At 35.7% G+C, this 21,379-nt stretch overlaps 1 protein-coding gene across 1 annotated transcript in view; it reads left to right on the top strand.

Moving 5' to 3' along the window:
- Window positions 1-21,379, top strand: part of FOCAD (focadhesin) — a 326,609-nt gene that overhangs the window by 203,501 nt on the left and 101,729 nt on the right. The window contains 2 exon segments of the mRNA XM_049769400.1: window positions 3,724-3,845; window positions 18,257-18,349. Of these exon segments, the coding sequence (XP_049625357.1) occupies window positions 3,724-3,845; window positions 18,257-18,349 (215 nt within the window).

The following is a 21,379-nucleotide window of genomic DNA, read 5'->3' on the forward strand; positions in this document are numbered from 1 at the left end:
CCGGCGGTGCTCAGGGGTTACTCCTGGCTGTCTGCTCAGAAATAGCTCCTGGCAGGCAAGGGGACCATATGGGACACCGGGATTCGAACCAACCACCTTTGGTCCTGGATCGGCTGCTTGCGAGGCAAACGCCGCTGTGCTATCTCTTCAGGCCCGAGCAAAAATTCTTATACTAAAGTTACTCTTATGTGTTAATTTATTTACCCATGTACATTTATCTGCCTATCATCTCTCTAGTTTGCTTTTTGTGTTTCACTGAAGTCTCAGAAAAATACAGGTGACAAATTTGTATTTGCTATTTATGAGCTGTTTTCTGATAAAATAAGTTTTTGAAAGGCAAAGTAAAATCTTCATTCTTCAGTCTTGTGCTATTAGCTAGGAGAATGAGCTAGAAAACAAAGCACTCAACTAGTAAATTGATACTGGAGTAAAGAACTGTATTTAGCTGGGTTCTCTTTCTAATTCTGGCCTGAGCTAGAGATAAATTCAAACTTAATTTTAAGAATATGTTGGTGGGGCTGGAGAGTTAGCATGGAGGCAAGGTGTTTGCCTTGCATGCTAAAGGACAATGGTTCGAATCCTGGTATCCCATATGGTCCTCTGAGTGATGCCAGGAGTGATTTCTGAGTATAGAGCTGGGATTAACCCTGAGTGCTATGGATTGTGACCCAAAAACAAAACAAAAGAATATGTCGGTGCAGGAGGCAGAGAAACTATCAACAATCTTGGTATTCCTAAAGAGCCTGAATGACAAAATTTGGAATTTAGGAGACCTCAAGTACACAATGTTTCACTCAATGTAGCTTCTAAACTTTGATTCTTTATGTGCTGGAAGAATAATGAACCAGCTGAAAACCTTTGAAGATAACTCCAAATCTCTATTTCTTCTGTATTGAGGAGTCAAACTATTAGATTGAAAATTTGAGCAGGAGGCATATCCAAGAACAGGGTTGAAACAGTTAGACTGAGGTTTGCCAAAGCTATAATCAAGTCTAACCCAGATCAACCTCCTGTGTTCATTCTATCTGACTAACAGAGGTGAAAAGAAACACCTCTATGATAAAAGATAACAACACTTAGACTTTCTGTGGTTCTTTTTATATACTATCTAGCCTATAATCAAAAAAAGCTTTAAGCTTCTGAAAAAGGAAGAAGCTAGTAATAAAGGAGCCATTTTACAAAGCTAAAAAAGTCACCCTGGTAAGATAGGAGCACAGTTCTACTTAGAATACATGAAATGCAATATCTTCAAATATGTATATGTGTATGAAAAATGTATGTGACAAATAAAGGTAAACTTAAGGTTATGTAACAATATTTGTCAACACATTTTAGCATAAGTAGAAAATATGTATACTAGAAGTTAGCAGAACTAGAAGAAATAGACAAAATCATAGAGGAAAAAGAAATGTCTCTTCTAATATGTGAAGAACTAGCAGGCAAAAAAAATCAGAAAGTTTTCAAAATACATGAATACACTTTATTTAGTTGACATAAAGCATTGTACTTTACAGTGCTAAAATTCATGCTCTTAGGAACAAGAAATTAAGGGATATAGCTCAGTGGCAGATCTCTTGCCTTACATGTGTGAGGCCCTAGGTTTGAACCTTCACAGCAAAAACAAAAAACAAAAAAAAACAAAAAAACAAACAAAAAAAAAAACCCTACCACCACCAAATCTTAGGATGAATCATAAGTTTCTAAAAAAATTTAAAGTACTAAAGTCATTTCGTACTATCTTCTAATGGCTATGGGTTACAGTAAATAAAGAAAATTTTAAAAAATAACTGCAATGTCTCCAGGAGCCTGGAAGCTGAACACATAATTATAAACAATATATGGATCAAAGAGAAGATCAAAATGGAAATAAAAATTATTTTTGAATTGAATGATAATGGAAATAAGTTATTGCACAACTTGTGGGTGTTAAAGGGAAATTTATACCTTCAATGTCTATATGAAGAAAGGAAGGAAAATAATCATAAGTTATGCTTTCATCTTAAGAACCTTGCTAAACAAATACCAATAATTAATTACACTGATCATTGCCAGTTGTGCCCCCCCCAAATAAGCTAACAAAAAATTAAAATTAATTTAAAAAATACGTTCAACAGAAAACGAGAAAAAAAAGGCAACACTTTAAAAACAAGGTCTTCGTGGGTTTCAGTGAAGCTCTATGCTCATTGAAGTAGACGATCAGCTTCATTGCTCATCAGGGAAATATGAATTAAAATGACAATAAGTAATGTACTTAGCAAAATAGCTAAAATGATGAAGGTATATAATGCATAGTATTGGCAGTTATGTAGAACAACTAGAATCAATGATGGGAATTGAAGTTCTTTCAACCACTTTGGAAAACTAGTACTGGAGGCTAGAGTGATAACACAGCTGTAAGGCATTTACCTTGCAAGCAGCTAACCTGGGACAAAGCTGGGTTTGATCCCCAGCATTCCATATGGTCCCCTGAGCCTTCCAGGATTGACTTCTGAGCGAAAAGCCAGGAGTAACCCGAATGCTGTGGGTGGGGCCCAAAAATTAAAAAAAAAAAAAAAAAAAAAAAGGAAAGCAAAGAAAAGATAACTGGTACTGGATGAATTCCTTGTTACTCCACAACTTCAATTTTATAGGGTTCAATGAAGTTGAGCCCCTTAAGTTTGGGGTTTGTTTAAATGGAATATTATTAGCAATCAGATTGACTATGCTACAACTGCTAATCATAATTTGAATGATTCTTACAATGATTATTATTCCTGGTGAGTAGCCAGGAATATCTGAACTTATTTATATCAAATACCAAAACATGTGAAATGGTTGCTAGAAGTTTTTTTAGCATAACTTTAGGTGAGGGAACATGTGACAGGAAGGAGAATAGGTAGAATTTCTGGGATGTTGATGATATTTTGTTTCTTCATCTGGATGCTAGATTCTTGTCTAGTCTGAAAATTCATTGATCCATACTCGTTTGATGCAGGCATTGTATATATTACACTTAGTAAATAAGAACAGCTTAAAATGAAATGATCTTGATTTTTAAATACAAGTTCTTGAATGAACTTTGAATGGCCTATTGGCTCAAAATGACTGGTTTTCAAAACCCTGCTACCTAATATTCCAGCACTTCGATGTTGCTCACGTTTCACTATCATATTGACACTGGGAGCTCGTTGGAATTAAAAGGTTAATTGAGAACTTAGTTGGACCAGAGTGGGAAGTACAGGGAGAAAAAGAATCAAAAAAAGGAAGATTGAATGTACACTAGTGCAGGTATGAGGAAAACTTATGTTTGGAAATTGAAGGAACCTATGGTATCAGGTGTTCATGTTATGTACTATTTAAGTTTAATAGAATCCCTACTAGTCCACAGAATTTAAAATAGATCTTGTGGGTTTTTTTTTTTTTTCCATTTATCTACAAGTGAGCCATAGCCACTGACACTCAGCACTTCCAGTGCTTGGGGTCTATGTGATACCAGTGATAAAATCTGGGACTCCAACAAGTAAGAAATGTTCTCACAGTCCTTTAAACTATCTTTCTCACCCTAAAAATAGTTGTTTACTCTGTCGCCTCTATTTTTCCCTTAAGATACTGGTAGTGAAAAATCATAATGTGCCTGACAAATTTTTCTATTTCTAAATATTCCTATATAATTAAATTATAAAAGGAATTAGTGGAAGTCTTATTAATGAAATTTTTCCGTAAGAATCTTTTTTTTCCTTTAAGGTGGCATGCTATTTTGTTATGATATTTCAATGTATCAGAGTAAAGATGGCAAACCATTAAATCGACTGATGGCCAGTAGAGGACGAAGTTTCAAGCAGACCTCTCTTGCTTTAGTGCATGAGGTAGGTACCTTATACTCCTGTAAGAAGTACTTCCTGAACTTTCTAGAAGAAGAAGGCTCTTCTTACTGCATTGCTTGGTTTTGGTGGGGGAGGGTTCCACTTAACTGAATACTAAACTATTTTTATACAATTCTGAAAGAAACTGGCATTCTTTTCTTAGAGAATTATTAAGAAATATCTTCTAGGAATTTGGTTTATTACACCAATGTTTAACTTCTGTTGTTCAGAATAAATATTAACTTATTATATAAAAATTAATCTCACCCATTTTTCAATTCTAATCCTTTGCAAGTATGTAGGGCACCAGTTTTTCTATCTTGGATGCTGGGTATTAAGAGTAAATAAAAGTATTTGGAAAAAATTAAAATGTTTGGCTTGGTGTTTATTGTATCTTTTCTTCGTACCACTATTTTAAAATAAAGTTAATAGTATTTGAGATAATTTGATGAAATTAGATCATCACATAATAGAGCAATATCAAAGGAAAATAAGAAGCTGCAAAAGAGTTAGAAATATATGTTGTTAGTTTTGGTGCCACAGCCAACAGTGTCAAAGTTCTTTCTCAAGAGCTCCTCCAGGTTATGCTTTTTAAAGTGACTTTGGGGTGCTCAGGGAACCCTGTGGTGCCATATAGTGAACCTAGACTTTGTGCGTGCAAATCATACACTCAGTCTATTGAGCTATCTCTCCAGCCATGTTTTGTAGCTTTTTTATATTAATAGTTACTGATCCTTCATATGATTATAAACTAAAATGTTTGAATTAATAGTAAAATATAGCAATATTTCTCTTATTAAAATTAGACTTATGTAATTTAGGTCTAATTAAAATGATAGTTAAAATGAAAATTTATAATTATGAATAGAAATTTTAGTTACCAATTACAACTATTGTTATAATTAGTTATAAATGGAAACTTTAGTGAATTTTTGTTTGGGGTCATACTTGGCAATGCTCAGAGGTTACTCCTGGCTCTGTACTCAGGAATTATTTGTGGTAGTTCTGTGGGGACTGTATAGGATGCCAGGGATCAAATCCAGTTTGGCCCTCTGCAAGGCAAGCCTTACCCATTATACTTTCTATCTGGCCCCAAAGTTTCAGTGAGTTTTATATAGATAGTTCTTACAAAAATTTTTATAATCCAGAAAGATAGCATGGCAGATAAGGCTTGTGTGAGCTTACCCAGTTTCCATTCTTTGTACTACATATAGTTCCCCCAAGCACTGCCTGGAAAGATCTCTGAACACAGAGCAGGAAGGAGTAAGCACCACTGGTGTGGCCGCAACCCATAAGCCCAATTTTGTATACAGTTTTTCTGATACAAGATATAGAAATTTTGTTTTTCTTTACTTTGTTTTTATTATACATTGTATCATGTCAATTGTCACCAACTAGTGTACCAAAGTACAGATGTTTAAAGATCCAACTTTATCCTGTGTCATGCTATTAAATTTAATTAGTTTCTTTTTATTTATATATTTTTTGTTTTGGGGCCACACCCAGTAAAGCTCAGGGGTTACTCCTGGCTATGTGCTCAGAAATCGCTCTTGGCTTGGGGGACCATATGGGACACTGGGGGATCGAACCGCTGTTCATCCTATGCTAGTGTGGGCAAGGCAGATGCCTTACCGCTTGTGCCCCCACTTGACCCCTAATTAGAGTTCCAAACCTATAAATACTTGGTTTAAGATATTTTTTTCTAATAGAGTATCTGTTTTTTTTGGCTTGTTGGACCACACCTGGTGACGCTCAGGGTTTACTCCTGCTGATGGCTCAGAAATGGCTCCCAGCTTGGGATAGTTTATGGGACTCTGGGGGATTGAACCACAGTCATTATTTAGGTTAGCATACGCAAAGCAAACTCCCTACCGCTTGTGCCATCACTCCAGCCCCCTAATAGCATCTTAATAAGATATTTTAATTAAGGAGGGAGGAAAGATCTGAAAACAACATTTATATGGGAACTTAATGTAATTTCATGAGTGAAAAACATGGATGATTTTTAGATTATTTTCGAATGTCTTTTTTTGTTAGAAAAAAAAAGAGAGAATTTCTATCTATTTTTGTGTTTGTAAGTCAAGTGCTTAGGTGTTTTGAAGAATAAGTGTAGTGTGTTCATGAAAAATGGATTTTAAATATACAAGAAGTGTTCATGTGGATGATAGCAGAATATGGATAATAAATTCAGTGAATGGTTCAGGATTTATGAGGTGTGCTTTAGATATGAACAAAGAAAAATTTGGATTAATATATTGTTATTTGTATAATCAAGTACTGAAGAAATATCAGTGGAAGTAAGGATCATTATTTTAAAATAATGATCAGCTGAAAAACAAAAATAAAGATTTTCATTTGGATTTCATCTTATAATTTTTTTTATTTGGTGTTTTGGCCACACCCGGTGACACTCAGGTATTACTCCTGGCTATGAACTCAGAAATTGCTCCTGTCTTGTGGGACCATATAGGACATGGGGGGATCAAACCACGGTCTGTCCTGTGTTAGCGCATGCAAAGCAACACACCCTACTGCTTGCACCACCGCTCTGGCCCCTTTTAATCAGAAAGGATGTGCTATACTTTCTCAAATTATGAAAAATAAATTGTGAGACTTTTAAAATGTGCTTACTAAGAGTAGCTATTTCTATAATGAAAGCTAATAGTTTGGGCATTTTAAGAATTGATTTCCTCACTCATTACCAATGTTTTGATATTTTTTAGTGTAGTTATTTCTCTAACTGCACTCACCACCCTTTGTGGTAAGCTTCATTCATATTATGAACTGGTCCTTTCAGCCGTCATCTCTATTGTCTCTGGGTATTATTACTGTAATGTCTTTTATGGTTTCTTATGAGTGAGCGAAGTACAATATCTGTCTCAAATACAGGCAGGAGGTGAGAGAGGAGGGAGTTGGGGGCATTGGTGGTATAATGTTGCACAGGTGAAGGAGGCTGTTCCTTTTATGACTGCAAACAAGCTTGTAATTTTGAAGAAAAGGGTTTTAAAAAATAAAATAAGAATTGATTTTTATGTACTTTATCTAATTTCTATATTTAGTATTCATAGCAGCGCTATTTTACAATAGATAGAATCTGGAAATAACAAGATGCCCTTCAACAGGTGAATGGCTAAAGAAACAGTGGTACATATATAAATGGAATATTATGCAGCTGTCAGGAGAAATGAACTAATGAAATTTTCCTATACATAGATGGACATGGAAACTATTATGCTGGATGAAATAAAGTCAGAGGGGAGAGAGATAGATGCAGAATAGTCTCACTTATCTATGGGGTTTTAAGAAAAATAATAGACATTATTGTATTAATGCCCCAGAGACAATAGAGATGAGAACTAGAGACTGGATCACGATATGAAGCTCACCACAAAGGAGTGGTGAGTGCAGTTAGAGTAATAACTACATTGACAACTATCATGGACAATGTCAATGAGTGAGAGAAGTAGAATGCCTGTCTCAAATACAGGTGGCAGGGTGGGCTGAGGAGGGAAATGGGGGTGTTGATGGAAATGTTGCACTCATGAAGAGATGTGATCTTTTTATAACTGAAAATCCAACTACAAACATGTTTGTAAACCTGCTTAAATAAAGATATTATATTTAAAAATTATAATTATATTCTATAGTTAGTACTATGAACTTTCCCCAAATTAATAGAGTTACATAGATAGGAACCTGAAAATTAAACCTTGAAATAATTTTACAAAATTCCCGAGTTAAATTGAGAACATTACAAACTCATCTCTTGTTCTTTCATTTAATATATGGGAATATTTGCTGTCTAATCCTACTAAACCTAAAGAAGACTCATGAGGGGGTTTACATCATTCATGAGAATGTTTTGTCTCTTTTGATAAAATACTAACTTCATAAAATCCAGGGTGTTGTTTTGGTCATGTGAAGTTCAGTGCCTGGTATTCCTATAGTAGGTATTTCTTTCAATGTTGGTTCAGTTAATAATTTCAATCCTTTTGAAATTTGAATGTATATATAGTTTATTTGTACATTTTTCTAGAGTTCTTTTTCAGACGTGTTTGGGGATGTTATATTATTGGGGCTCTAGGCAAAATGCTTAATTGCAGGTGGTCACCCCCTAGACCAATATCTACGCACCATATATAGTTCTGGAACAATACAAGGGTAATTCCCGAACATAGTAGTAAGCCCTTAGCAATCACAAAATGTGGTGGTCCACAACCACCGACAAACACCATGTAACATGTATTACAATTTTAATAGTATTTTAAGTACTACTATTGGTAGGATTTCATGGATACAGTGTTTTTTCAATCCAAGGGACATTTTCTTCTACCAATGTCCCAATACCCCTCCCCACTTTTCCTTGCTAAGTTTAGTTCTGTAGGGTCAGTTTTTAGGTTCTATTTCTTTGAGAATTTATTTTTCTTGCTTATATATCTTTCTATTCACATATGAAAGATCTTTTTGTATCTGTAGCTCTTCATCTACCTCTGCATGATGATTCTCCATTGTGTGGAGAATCTTATGTGCCATTTTTGTTGTAATCCTGTATATGGTTTAGCTTTTCCTCTTCACCCAACAATAGCTATCTTTATATGATACTTTACGCCCTTCTTAATGTCTACAATTTCAGTTGAGTGATAAATGAGTGAAGTGACTATGAGTGAGGGAATAAATAAGATTGAATGATTGATTGGCTAAAATAACTTCGTACATGTACATGATCTGATCTTTTTATATAAAAAAGGTGGGGGGGCCATACCAAAGAAGCTCAGGGGTTACTCTAGGCTCTGTACTCAGGAATTACTCTGTACTCAGGAATCATATAGGGTGCCAAGGATTAATTCAGGCCAGCCATCTGCAAGGCAAGTACCCTACCTTGCTGTGCTGTCTCTTCAGGTCCTGTTCTTATATTTTAAGTGTATTTTGAATTATATAATTATTATTATTACTCAATATTTACATCAATTAAATAAAAAATTTTAGTGTCCTAAAGAAGTTTTCACTTTCTTTTTTTTTTTTTTTTATTTTGGGCCACATCCAGCAGTTCTCAAGGGTTACTCCTGGCTCTGTGCTCAGAAATCACTCCTGTCAGGCTCAGAGAATCATGAGATGTTGAGGATCAAACTCGGTCAGCTGCAAAGCAAGGCAAATGCTCTACCTGCTATGCTAATGCTCCAGCCCCCATTTTCTTAGGTGTAGTCTTTAATAAACACATTGGGGAAAATACTATACCCCCCATATTTTTTTTAAAAAAATATTGACTATTCTTAAAATAAAATTCTCTAATGTTACTTGAAAAACTCAGATCTGTGCTAAGAGCAGTTCTGTATAATAACTGCCCCACTTAACTTTCTCTAAAACTGAAATGCACTCTGTCTCTGCTGCTTTGAACAGGGACAACTAGAGGTCATTTCAGATGCACTAGGGCTTTACCATGCTCAAATAACTGTCTTCTTCTGCTCTAATTTATAACCACTTCTCATCCTGAGAGTAACCTGGTTGCCTGGCTGATGAGGAAGCTGAAGATGAATGACAGTTTCTTTCCTGAAATCTGCTGCTGTCTTGTCATCCTTTGGCATTTCTAACTACTTACCTAAATTGGTGATACCTATTTGTCCTGGATAAGAATGGCAGTCTTCATTATTTCTTCCCTCTTTGGGCACGATTAAATTTTCCTGATTTTGCTGCTAGTTTATCCAAACCCATATTTCTGCCTCAGGAATTAAGTATGAGCTCATTCTTTCATGTCCATTTCAGGGAAACCTTATCCAGACTTATTAGCAGCACTACTCTGAATGAAATCTTTGTTTTCTACATTCTTTATAAAAAATTGATCATTTGATTCCCTTTGCTTGTAAGATATTTTGGTTTTGCCTGTTCTCTTTTAACTTATTTTCCTAGATGCCCCAAAGTACATGGGTTATATAATACAGCCCATAATTTGAAATGTAAGAAATATTTGCCTTTTTCTTTCAGTTATTTATTTTAAAACAATTTCTTATAAAGTATGCAGAGATAGAGTTTCACATTCATGCAATATGAAACTATTAGATGAAAAATTGTGAATAATAATTGGGAAAAGTTTCTGTCTGTGCTTATTACACATTCCTCTTAGAAAACACTTGTGAAAAGTATGTTTGCTATATTTTAGAGACTCATAATTACCATGTGATCTGAGTTGTTATGGTAACTGGCTTCCCCCCTTCCTATTAAATAACAGAGTAAATGGGTTGCTTGAGATGTGATTGAATTGTCAGCTTTCAAGTTAATGTTATCCTGATGGGAAAAGGGAATGAGGAAGGGGGGATAGATAGAGGGGAGAAAGAAAGAAGGAGAGAGAGTGAGGGAGAGAGAACAAGGAGAAAGAGAAGAGAGTTTTGAATGTCCAGTAAAGACCAGAACAGAGATGAGTGGGGTTTTTTCCTTTAAAAATGTGTCCTACTCAAGCCCTTAGTTCTTGGTTTTTTAATCAAGCATTTGTCAGCAGACAGGGAATAACAGAAAAATGATTTTTATATAAACAAGATTACTGTTGACAAGAAATTGAAGCTTACTATTTTTTATTTATAAACAGCAGACCACTGAATAACTGTAGGGTCTCTAATACTAAGTATAAATGGTTCTCTTTCTGAAATCTGGGTAGGAGTGTATGTATGCATGTTATAGATCAAAAATAGAGGCTCAGTGTTTGCGGATCAGTATAGCAATTGTAGTGAGACTATTTTATTTTGTATTATGCACAATGGGGTAGCCATGAAAAAAAAATGCCTGCTCTGTGAAATGAGATTTTTAAATCAATAGCAAACACTTAGGTTACTTGTCAGTTTTTATATGCCTCTCTACCGATATTTCCACTGTAGTTTGACATAAAACAATCGCAACCAGGTGCTTTGTCTTACTTGACCTTATAGTATGTAATGAAGAGCAGTTAAAGTGGGGGCATTTTCTTATAAATAAATAATCATATTTGATAAGGTCTCCTGCAAGAGGCAGAAAACACTACCATATTTCTAGGCAGTGTCTTCTAAACAATAAATTAATTCATTGGCCATGCATCTTTTTAAAGTAAAACATGTATCAGACAGGATACATGTCCTCTCTGGTGTATTTCTCATTCTATCTCAACTTCACTTTCATTTTTGTTTCTAAAGCAAAATGTATTTTACTTAAGCCAATATTTAATATATATTTAGAAAGTAATAAGATACATATTTTCCATTTTTCATTAGGTAATTTCAGAATATAAAGTTTATAATATCAGCTCTAAAACTCTCACTTGCATTCATTGTATTTTTCTCTGGAATTAAAGATTTTTTTCTGGCCAAGACATGTTAGACACGGCTTTTATAAAATTCTCACATAATTGTGTCTTTCAAAAACTTGTGTTTGGGTTTAGGGATAGCCAATTAAAAAGAGGTCTTTCTCATGCTTACAGAGTCATTTTATTTTGAACTTATTTTTGTAACTGTTTTCTCAAGAAAGTATGGTTTTCACCTGAAAAAATTGTTTCTTAAAGCAAGTATCAACTTTAATTCAGTAAAACTCAATAAGTACTTAACTAAACCTCATCATAAACAATTAATGTTATGAGTACAATGGGAGGAATTTTAGCATGAAGAGAATATGATCTCTATCCTTATACTATATGACAGTGGTCCTCAAACTATGGCCCGCGGGCCACATATTGTATTTGTATCTCTTTTGTTTCTTCATTGCAAAATAAGATATATGCAGTGTGCATTAGAATTCGTTCATAAGTTTTGTTTTTAACTATAGTCAGACTCTCCAGTGGTCTGAGGGACAGTGAATTGGCCCCCTGTTTAAAAAGTTTGAGGATCCCTGCTATATGAGATTGAAGTTCATATACAAATGATTGTAAATGGAGTTTGTTGAATGTTACAGGTGAGGCTATACTGAAAGTACAGAGAGGGGAGAGTGATTGTGCTGAGTAGAGATTAAAGGAAGATAGTACTGCTCTGTGAATGCCTGCTTTGTATATTAAAAACAATGGAATAGTAATAGTCCTGTCAAATAGGACTAAAAATTGGTTTGTGATTCAAATAATTTAGATCCAGCTAATCTAGATCATTAATAAAAATTGGGTTATTATCCAGGTCGTCTAAAAGGAGATAAATGGAAAAGAATAGAATTTCAAATAGAGAAACTGGGGATTTTACCAGAATTTTTACAGGAGAACAAGTGAATTTATTTTTCAAAGCCAACTAAAGATTTAGAACATAACTAAGAAGTTTGAACTTTATAATTTAATGAACCATCATGGATTCTAGAAAAGAAGTCTTGACTTAAATAGTTTCAGCATCACTTGGAATTTGCAATTGAAATATATTTGAAAGAGGTAAGATGTTATGGTATTAAATCATTTTGTGGGCCAAACTAAACTTAGCAGAATTTAAAGCTAAATAAGTGAGGAAGAAAATAAGAATGAATGCAGTTAACATTTTAGAGGGAAAATTGGTATTGAATTGAGGTGATGACAAGGGAGTAGTTCAGAATAATTCAATGGTTCAAACTTGGAAAGTCAAGATCTTGATGAATGATATAATGGAAACAGTCAAGCGAAGAGGAAGAGTGGATTGTGAATTATAATAACAAAGAAATGTTCAGGGAGTAATAGATAATGGGATTTGAGTGTTTGAAAAGTACATGCACTGAGAGTAATAATTTTTAAGGTATGTATTTTTATTTTATATTTATTGAGGTAAAATACATTTTATGTTATTAATTTTTAAAATATTTTTATTTAAACACCTTGGCTACAAACATGATTTGGTTGGGTTTTAGTCATATAAGATAACACCCCACCATCACCAGTGTAACATTCCCATCACCAATGTCCCAAATATCCCTCCTCCCCTCCCCGGCCCCACCTGTACTCTAGACAGGCTTTCTATTTCCCTCATATACTGTCATTGTTAGGATAGTTTGCAATGTAGTTATTTCTCTAACTAAACTCATCACTCTTTGTGGTGAGGTTCATGAGGTGGGCTGTAACGTCCAGCCCTCCTCTCTTTTGTCTCTGAAAATGGTTGAGAAATGTCTTTCATTTTTCTTAAAACCCATAGATGAGTGAGACCATTCTGCGTCTTTCTCTCTCTCTCTAACTGATTTCACTCAGCATAATAGATTCCATGTACATCTGTGATTAGGAAAATTTCATGACTTCATCTCTGCATAATATTCCATTATGTATATGTACCACAGTTTCTTTGGTCATTCATCTGTTGAAGGGCATCTTGGTTGTTTCCAGAGTCTTGCTATGGTAAATAGTGCTGCAATAAATATAGGTGTAAGGAAGGGTTTCTTGTATTGTACTTTTGTGTCCCGAAGGTATATTCCTAGGAGTGGTATAGCTGGAGTGTATGGGTGCTCAATTTCCAGTTTTTGGAGGACTCTCCATATCGCTCTCCAGAAAGCTTGAACTAGTCGGTATTCCCACTAGCAGTGGATAAGAGTTCCTTTCTCACCGCATCTTTGCCAACACTGCTTCTTCTCATTCTTTGTGATGCAAAGATCCTCAACAAAATCCTGGCAAATAGGATTCAATGCCTCATCAAGAAGATCATTCATTATGATCAAGTAGGTTTCATCCCAGGAATGCAAGGATGTTTTAACATCCATAAATCTATCAATATAATACACAAAATCAACAACAAGAAAAGTAAAAATCACATGATCATATCAATAGACGCAGAGAAAGTATTTGATAAGGCCCAACACCCAGTCTTGATCAAAACTCTCAGCAAGATGGGAATGAAAGGAATCTTTCTCAATATAGTAAAGGCCATCTACCACAAGCCAGTGGCAAATATTGTCCTCAATGGAGAAAAAGTAAAAGTCTTCCCTCTTAATTCTGGCACAAGGCAAGGCTGTCCTCTCTCACCACTCCTATTCAACATAGCACTGGACGTACTCACTATAGCGATCAGGCAAGAAAAAGATATCAAGGGAATCCAGATAGGAAAGGAAGAAGTCAAGCTCTCACTGTTTGCAGATGACATGATACTCTACTTAGAAAACCCTAAAGACTCTACCAAAAAGCTTCTAGAAACAATAGACTCATATAGCAAGGTGGCAGGCTGCAAAATTAACACACAAAAATCAATTGCCTTTCTATACACCAATAATAATAGGGAAGAAATGGACATTAAGAAAACAACCCCATTCACAATAGTGCCACACAAGCTCAAATATCTTGGATTAACTTGACTAAAGATGTGAAGGACCTATACAAAGAAAACTATAAAACTCTGCTCCAAAAAATAAGAGAGGACACATGGAAATGGAAGCACATACCCTGCTCATGGATTGGCAGGATTAACATCATTAAAATGGCAATACTCCCCAAAGCATTGTACAGAATTAATGCTATCCCTCTAAAGATACCCATGACATTCTTCAAAGAAGTGGATCAGGCACTTTTGAAATTTATTTGGAACAATAAACACCCTCGAATAGCCAAAGCAATTATTGGAAAAAAGATATGGGAAGCATCACTTTCCCCAACTTTAAACTGTATTACAAAGCAATAGTTATGAAAACAGCATGGTATTGGAATAATGACAGACCCTCAAATTAGTGGAATAGACTTGAGTACTCAGAGAATGTTCCCCAGACATACAATCATCTAATCTTTGATAAAGGAGCAAGAAGTCCTAAATGGAGGAAAGGTAAAATACATTTTAGATTTATGCACATTTGGTATATTCAACAAATTTTGACAACTGCTTGCTTTCATGTAACGAGTGACACAGTCAAGATTAAAAACAGGGCTGAAGTGATAATACAGTGGATGGGTCACTTGCCTGCTTACTGCCAACAAGATTTGATATTATGAGCTCTGTCAGTCATGATCTCTAATTTCATAAGTAAGTCCTGAACACAACTAGTGCAGTGGCCACCAAAAAAAAAAAAAGATAATTCTATAACCCTAACAGTTCTATCGCCCTTCTCAGCTTCTTTGTAATAAATCCTTCACCCATTTTATCTCTTAGTAACCACCAATCTCTTTATGTCATTTTACATAAAGCTGTATTTTAAAGTGTCCTGAGGGCCATTGCAAAGTAGGGTCAAATGATCATAAGGGCTGAACAGCAAGTTCCCAGCTTCCACCATCACTTCATCAGGACAAGATCTGCTTCTCTTTTGTCTATATTGGTATTTAATTAATTTTCAGAATGGGGTAGGAAAATTATGAAGCTGAATATTTCAAATTTATTCTGCAGTCTCTGTGTAACTGCTACCTCTAAGTTAGTCAGATATCTTATCTGGATTGTTACAGGAGCCATTCTGAAGGTTGTGCTGCCTTGATGTAGTGCCTTTGCCCCAACACAGCAGTCAGCATGACCATGTCATTCTTCTCAGAACCTGAAAATGATTCACCCATTAGAAAAGATGGAAGCAAGTCCTGATAAAGGGAAGGAGGATGATAGGGGCACTGGTGGTGAGAATGTTGCACTGGTGAAGGGGGATGTTCTTTTTATGGCTGAAACCCAACTACAATCATGTTTGTAATCATGATGTTTAAATAAAGAAAAAAAATAATGTTTATATGTGGAAAAAAATGGAGTGTGAGGGTATAATTAACTTCAAGCTGTGTTCTAAATCTTTCTTTGGTTGGTACAAGAGTAAAAGAGTATTTTTTAGAGACTTATTTATAACCATGAATAATGTCATAAACCATGAAATATTTGGGATGAGCGTAGGTTTGAATGTTCAGCTGTAGACTGACATCCCATATCATATGTGCTTGGAGTAGCAGGAGGGAGATTAGCTTTAGTTTCCCATTTATAACCCTCTATTAAGTAGGTTGTCTGACATCTCTTCATTCTTAAATACTCAGTGTTTGATGTACTTATTTCTTGTACATTTTCCCCCCACAATCCTATTTTATTTTAAAACCAGTTTAAGAAGTGTTTGAGACCTTAAGTCTTGCCAAAAAAGAAAAATCATCAATGTTCTTTTTTTTTATTCCTTTCTTTTTTTTTTTTTTGAGGTGTGTGTGTTTACACCTGATTATGTGCTCAGGAAATAGTACTAGTGGGCTTGGGGGGCCATCTGGGGTTCTGGGTATTGAACTTGGGTCAGCTGTGTGCAAGGCAAGCACCTAGCCACTATATATCATCACTCTGACCCAATATTCTGGTTTGATTTTCTTTTCCTTTTCTTTTCTTTTCTTTTTTTTTTTTCTTGATTTTTGGTTTTTGGGGGCCATACCCAGCAGCGCTCAGGGGTTACTTCTGGCTATCTGCTCAGAAATAGCTCCTGGCAGGCATGGGGGACCATATGGGACATCGGGATTCAAACCAACCACCTTAGGTCCTGGATCGGCTGCTTGCAAGGCAAATACCGCTGTGCTATCTCTCCGGCCCCTGTTTTTCTTTTTCTTTTCTTTAACTTTCCTTTTCTTTTCTTTTTATTTTATTTTCTTTAACTTTACTTTTTCTTTGTTTTCTTTTCCTTTCTTGCCACTGTGTTGAGACTGAATATTTTTAGTAGGGTAATGATATTCATGGATTGCTTGGCAGGAAAATATTATATTCTGAGATTCTGAATTAAGATATACAAGTTTTGCTATAGTGTTGTAATGGTCTTTTTGTTAAATCCAGGTTTCAGTGATAGGACTTACAGATCATTTGTATATTTTATGGAAGGAGAACAGAGTTGAGAGGGAAAATATTTTTTTCATTACAAACATATTGGAAACAGAGCAGCGTGAAAAACTAATTAATGTCTTCCCAGCTTGAGAGGTATACTATGTAGTAGTCAGCTTCCTAGATAACAAGAGCATAGACTGGTGGGCCCATTTCTTCAAGGATTTTGGTTGGCATTTTGACAAGTTTCTCCCACCCTTATCCACCAAATTCACAGCGCCCATTCAATAGAGTCAATAGTTACTCGTGAAAAGAAAAATAAATCTTTATACTTTTTTTTGGGGGGGGAGTTCGAGACTTGTTATCGTTTTATGTACTGTTTGACTATTAGACTGTAAAACTAGACAGTGAGATGAGAATTTATCTTTGTTCCCATAGATTTTTCTATAATTTGGAGTTCTAATCATTGTGTCCACTTTCTATTCTGCCACATAAAAGCTCTCTGCAGACACAGAGATTGGGTTGAAAATCCGCAAAAACCTTCCATAGTGCCTTACGTGTGGTAGGCTCACACTAAGGTAGACTCAGCTTATGTTGGGGTTACAGAAAATACAGAGGCTATGAAAGCCGGCTCTATTCAGAGAGGATTTTATTTTTCTATCTTAAAATATTGAAGAAAAAAAACTTCTTAAAATATGGCAAAATCTGCTACTTTTAGTTCTGGTGTAATTCCATAGAAATTTGTTTTTTTTTGTTTGTTACATTTTATTTTGGTTTCTCTTTTTGTCTTTCTTGTCTGTAGGGACACAGAGTCTAGTTTTAGCTATTTGAGTTGAGATGAGATGAGTTACAGGAAACGTGAAATGTGATGCACTGTGACTGTTTTTCTTTAGTGATCTTTCTTTAACAGAAGCAGACCTCAGGAAAATTTGTTGCATGATAGCCATAGACTAATAGGTAGAAACAGAAATGACTATGAAAACCAGATGTTTTGTCTGGGCCTCTCCTCAGAAACAGAGTTTCAGTGTTGGTGTATATCATTTTTCTCTTGTTTACCCACATTGATTAAAGGGCATTTGTCTCGTGGTGTGTACAATTGCTGTGTGCAGTACTCGTTTGCATCTTTTTTTGCAGTCGTGGTTTCTACACAACATGGTATTTCTGTTGTCAATTTAAGTTTATTACTTTAGAAATTGTCATATTGAAAATCCAGGATGTAAGCAATATTTATTTTTATTTAAAATTACTAGGGAGATTTGTTAGACAATGTCTAAATTTCTTAACACTGGCTAGAGGTTTTAGTTTCCCCCTAATTTTCAAGGACACATTTGTATGACATATACATCTTAGCTGGTTATTATTGTAATACTTATTTGCCTTAGTTTAGAAAAGTCCAGGCTTATTTGGTCTCTGTAAGTTTCTTTTTTTTTTTTGTTTTTTGTTTTTTGTTTTTTGTTTTTGGGCCACACCCGGTGACGCTCAGGGGTTACTCCTGGCTATGCGCTCAGAAGTCGCTCCTGGCTTGGGGGACCATATGGGACGCCGGGGGATCGAACCGCGGTCCGTCCTAGGCTAGCGCAGGTAAGGCAGTCACCTTACCTTTAGTGCCACCGCCCGGCCCCTCTCTGTAAGTTTCTAAACTCTTCTCCTTTGATAATATCTGAAAGATCTTATTTGTAGTTCTGATCCTAGACCAACGTGGACTGTTGAGAACTCTGTTTAAAGAAGGGAAAAGAAAAATTTGCTCTATTTTTCCTTGATTGTTTTAATGACTAACATTGTGGTATGTTTCCCCCACAGGTTCACATCCAGCTTCTGGAGTGGCACCGTGCAGTCTTTATCCCACAGGCCTGGCTCGCCTATATGACTCGAGCTTATCATGCCATTTTGCAGGTAACAAACCCACTGGAGGGATTGCAATAGGAGAGGGGTTCCTTGTAGTAGATTTTACTATAAATCTGTATTTTATATAAAATCACTTAGGAAAATAGCACTATCAAAATGGAAGTGGGTGCTCAGAAAAGAATGTGAAGAGTCAAAGAGATAGTACAGAGTAGGGTGCTTGCCTTGAGTACAGCCTACCCAGTTTCAATCCTCGACACCACATGTAGAACCTGAGTTCCACCAGGGGTGAGTCCTGAGAACCACCAGGTGTGACCCCAGCACCCTCAAATAAAAGTGAAGAATATAGATAACAAATGTTGGTATTTCCTAAGGCTGTGTTCTGTTCAAAGCTTCCTCTTTAGAGCTGCTCTTCAACACTATGCTGGACATCTCCTAGAGTGATCCACCTCTCGACAAGTGTCCCACAGCATCTCACCTAGAATGCAATTAATTACCTGAGTTCATTGCCTGCCTCAGTTTCTTTGCCTTCTCATTGCTAGACTTGCTTCCACTCTTGATCTTATCTTCTTAGCCTTCATCTGAATTTTTTGTTTCAATCTTATTATATATCTTTGCCTTTCCAAACTGTGCTGTCATTCTCTTATCTATCTGACTTCTGCTTCTTCGTGAGAGTCTTTTTTAACTGGAAAGGCAATCTTGTGCCCATTCCCAATCCCACTGAATTCAGTCACTGAACTGCAGTCACCTTTTACTCCCTCTATAAACCCTAAGCTGCCCTTTTGGAAATGTTTTAACCTCAGTCATTTGTCAGATAGTGTTGTTACCACTCTACTTTGAAAAGCTCAGAGCTGTTTTTTCTCTGTTGTCAGCTATAAAGCTAAGCCTATAGTGTCAACATGATGGTTCTCACTAAAAAAAATGAATTTGATCAATTCTATTTCATTTCATCCAATAATATTTTGTAGTTCCTACATTTTCAAAGTGAGAAGTAATTATTAACACCTTGAGACTAGATGAACAATGGACAGTATTAGAAAAATCTTTAGTCCTTCCTAGCTTAAAACTTAATAATTGTGAAGGAATCTCACAAACGTCCCAAATAATAATATTTTTATTGAGTTTCAGGAAGTGTATTATTATGGTTAAAGGGAGAAATTGTCAAAAATAAAATGGAGTTGGGGTGAGGAGTGTGGAAAAGAGGAAGGAGGAGTGCCTGACTATCTGAGTATTGATATTTGCACCTGAAACCTTTGCAGTAAATGATCTTATTGACTCTAGACTATAGAAGTACTGAGTTATCATCAGAGATTCTTTCTGCTTAGAACTTAATGCCCCATTCTTCTTTCTAACTGCCAGGTAATTTCGATGCAGCAAGTCTATCAATTGCATGGTGTTAGAGCAATGTTTCTTAACCAATTTTTCAAATGTGGCTCCCTCCCAAATTTGTTTTCTTCATCTTCCTCTCCTCCCCTTAACCCCTCCCCCATCTTACCTGTTGACTCCCTAGTCTCTTTCTTGTCTTTTTTCTCTAATTCATGTGATTTTTTTAACTTGTGGGTCCCTTGAAATATCCTGGAGGCATATAGAGGGCCACATGACTCCCTCTTGAGCTCTGTTTTAGGTGGTTTCCCAAACTACCCAGGAATCAGCAGTTAAAAAAAAAATCTTCCTTTGAAACTATTGTTTCCTTTTGCTCAAGTAACATATTTCATCCTCTGTGTTTGGTGTATTTTAAATAAATTTATTATTCACATGTACCCCAAACCAATTATAACTTTTATTCAACAAGGGTGAGAAACATTACTGTACTTTTTTTTCTTGCATTCATTTCTCTTTCTTATTTTGCAGTGTTTTTCTTAACAATTAATTAGTATAGCATTTTATGGGCAAGGCTGTGGGCTAGGTGTGTGGGATACAAAGGGAAAAAAGTGCTGCCTCCCTCTCTTTAGTGAGCAGGAGCCACCATCTCCTCTAACAAATTTGGTGAAATATCTTTTGTATAAAAAAAAAAACCAACCATGGCTACAAACTAGATTGTTCATACAACCGTTTTTTTCCACAGGTAAAGTTGTTCATGATTGAATCACTGTCATAGAATATACAACAACCTTCACCAGTGCACATTTCCTGTCCCCAGTGTCCCTGGTTTCCCTCCTACCCTCCCTTTTCCCTTTCTCTCTCTCTCTCTCTCTCTCTCTCTCTCTCTCTCTCTCTCTCTCTCTCTCTCTCTCTCTCTCTCCCTCTTTCTCTCTCTCTCTCTCTCTTTCTCTCTCTCCCTCTCTCCCTCTCTTCCTTTATGACACTAGTTTGTACTACAGTTAATGAAAGGGTACCATGCATGTCCCTCTCATGGTAGACCCTTCTCTACTCTAACTGTATTCTCAGCTCTTTGTGGCAAGCTTCCTACCCGGGACTTGTAGGAATCCTCATCTTTATTGTCTCTGGATATTATTACCATACTTTCTTTTAATATCTTTTGATGCTTTCAGTAGGTAGTGTACAAGTTAGTGCAGGCACCTGGAGAAGGCAAAAACTCCCATCCTGAGAAATGAACTGAGAAACTTTTTGGCCTTTAACATTAAGAAGGTTAATGAACTAAGAAACTTTTTGGCCTTTAACATTAAGAAGGTACAGTGAACAGGATTATAGTAACTTATGTAGATGACTTGCAATTGGTTTTTAAAAAAATGGCTCTCAGTTGCTTTTTGCATTGAGGGCTGCTGTTAAGTGAATAGCAAGTACATGCCACTTAACATGTATTATTTTAATTAACCTTTAAAGAAATCCTTGAAGTCATTGCTGTTAGCCACATGAATAATGGATTGTAGGAGGGGAAACAGAGTTAAGTAGGGAAATAAAACAAAACCATAAATCAAGAACAACAGTGATTTGGAAACTTAACTTGATTTCTGAATCTTGAACCTCTGCCTTTTCCACTGTACTATGTATTTTTCCTAATTATTATTAATTCTAACAACAAAAATGTAAATAGGTTTAATATTTTGAAGGACAAATTAAATTATTGAGCCAACTGAGTATTTTTAATAATGTAGGACAGTTGTTCACCCTTATGACTTT

This window comes from Suncus etruscus, chromosome 1, assembly GCF_024139225.1.
Source record: "Suncus etruscus isolate mSunEtr1 chromosome 1, mSunEtr1.pri.cur, whole genome shotgun sequence".
Classification (NCBI taxonomy): Eukaryota; Metazoa; Chordata; class Mammalia; order Eulipotyphla; family Soricidae; genus Suncus; species Suncus etruscus.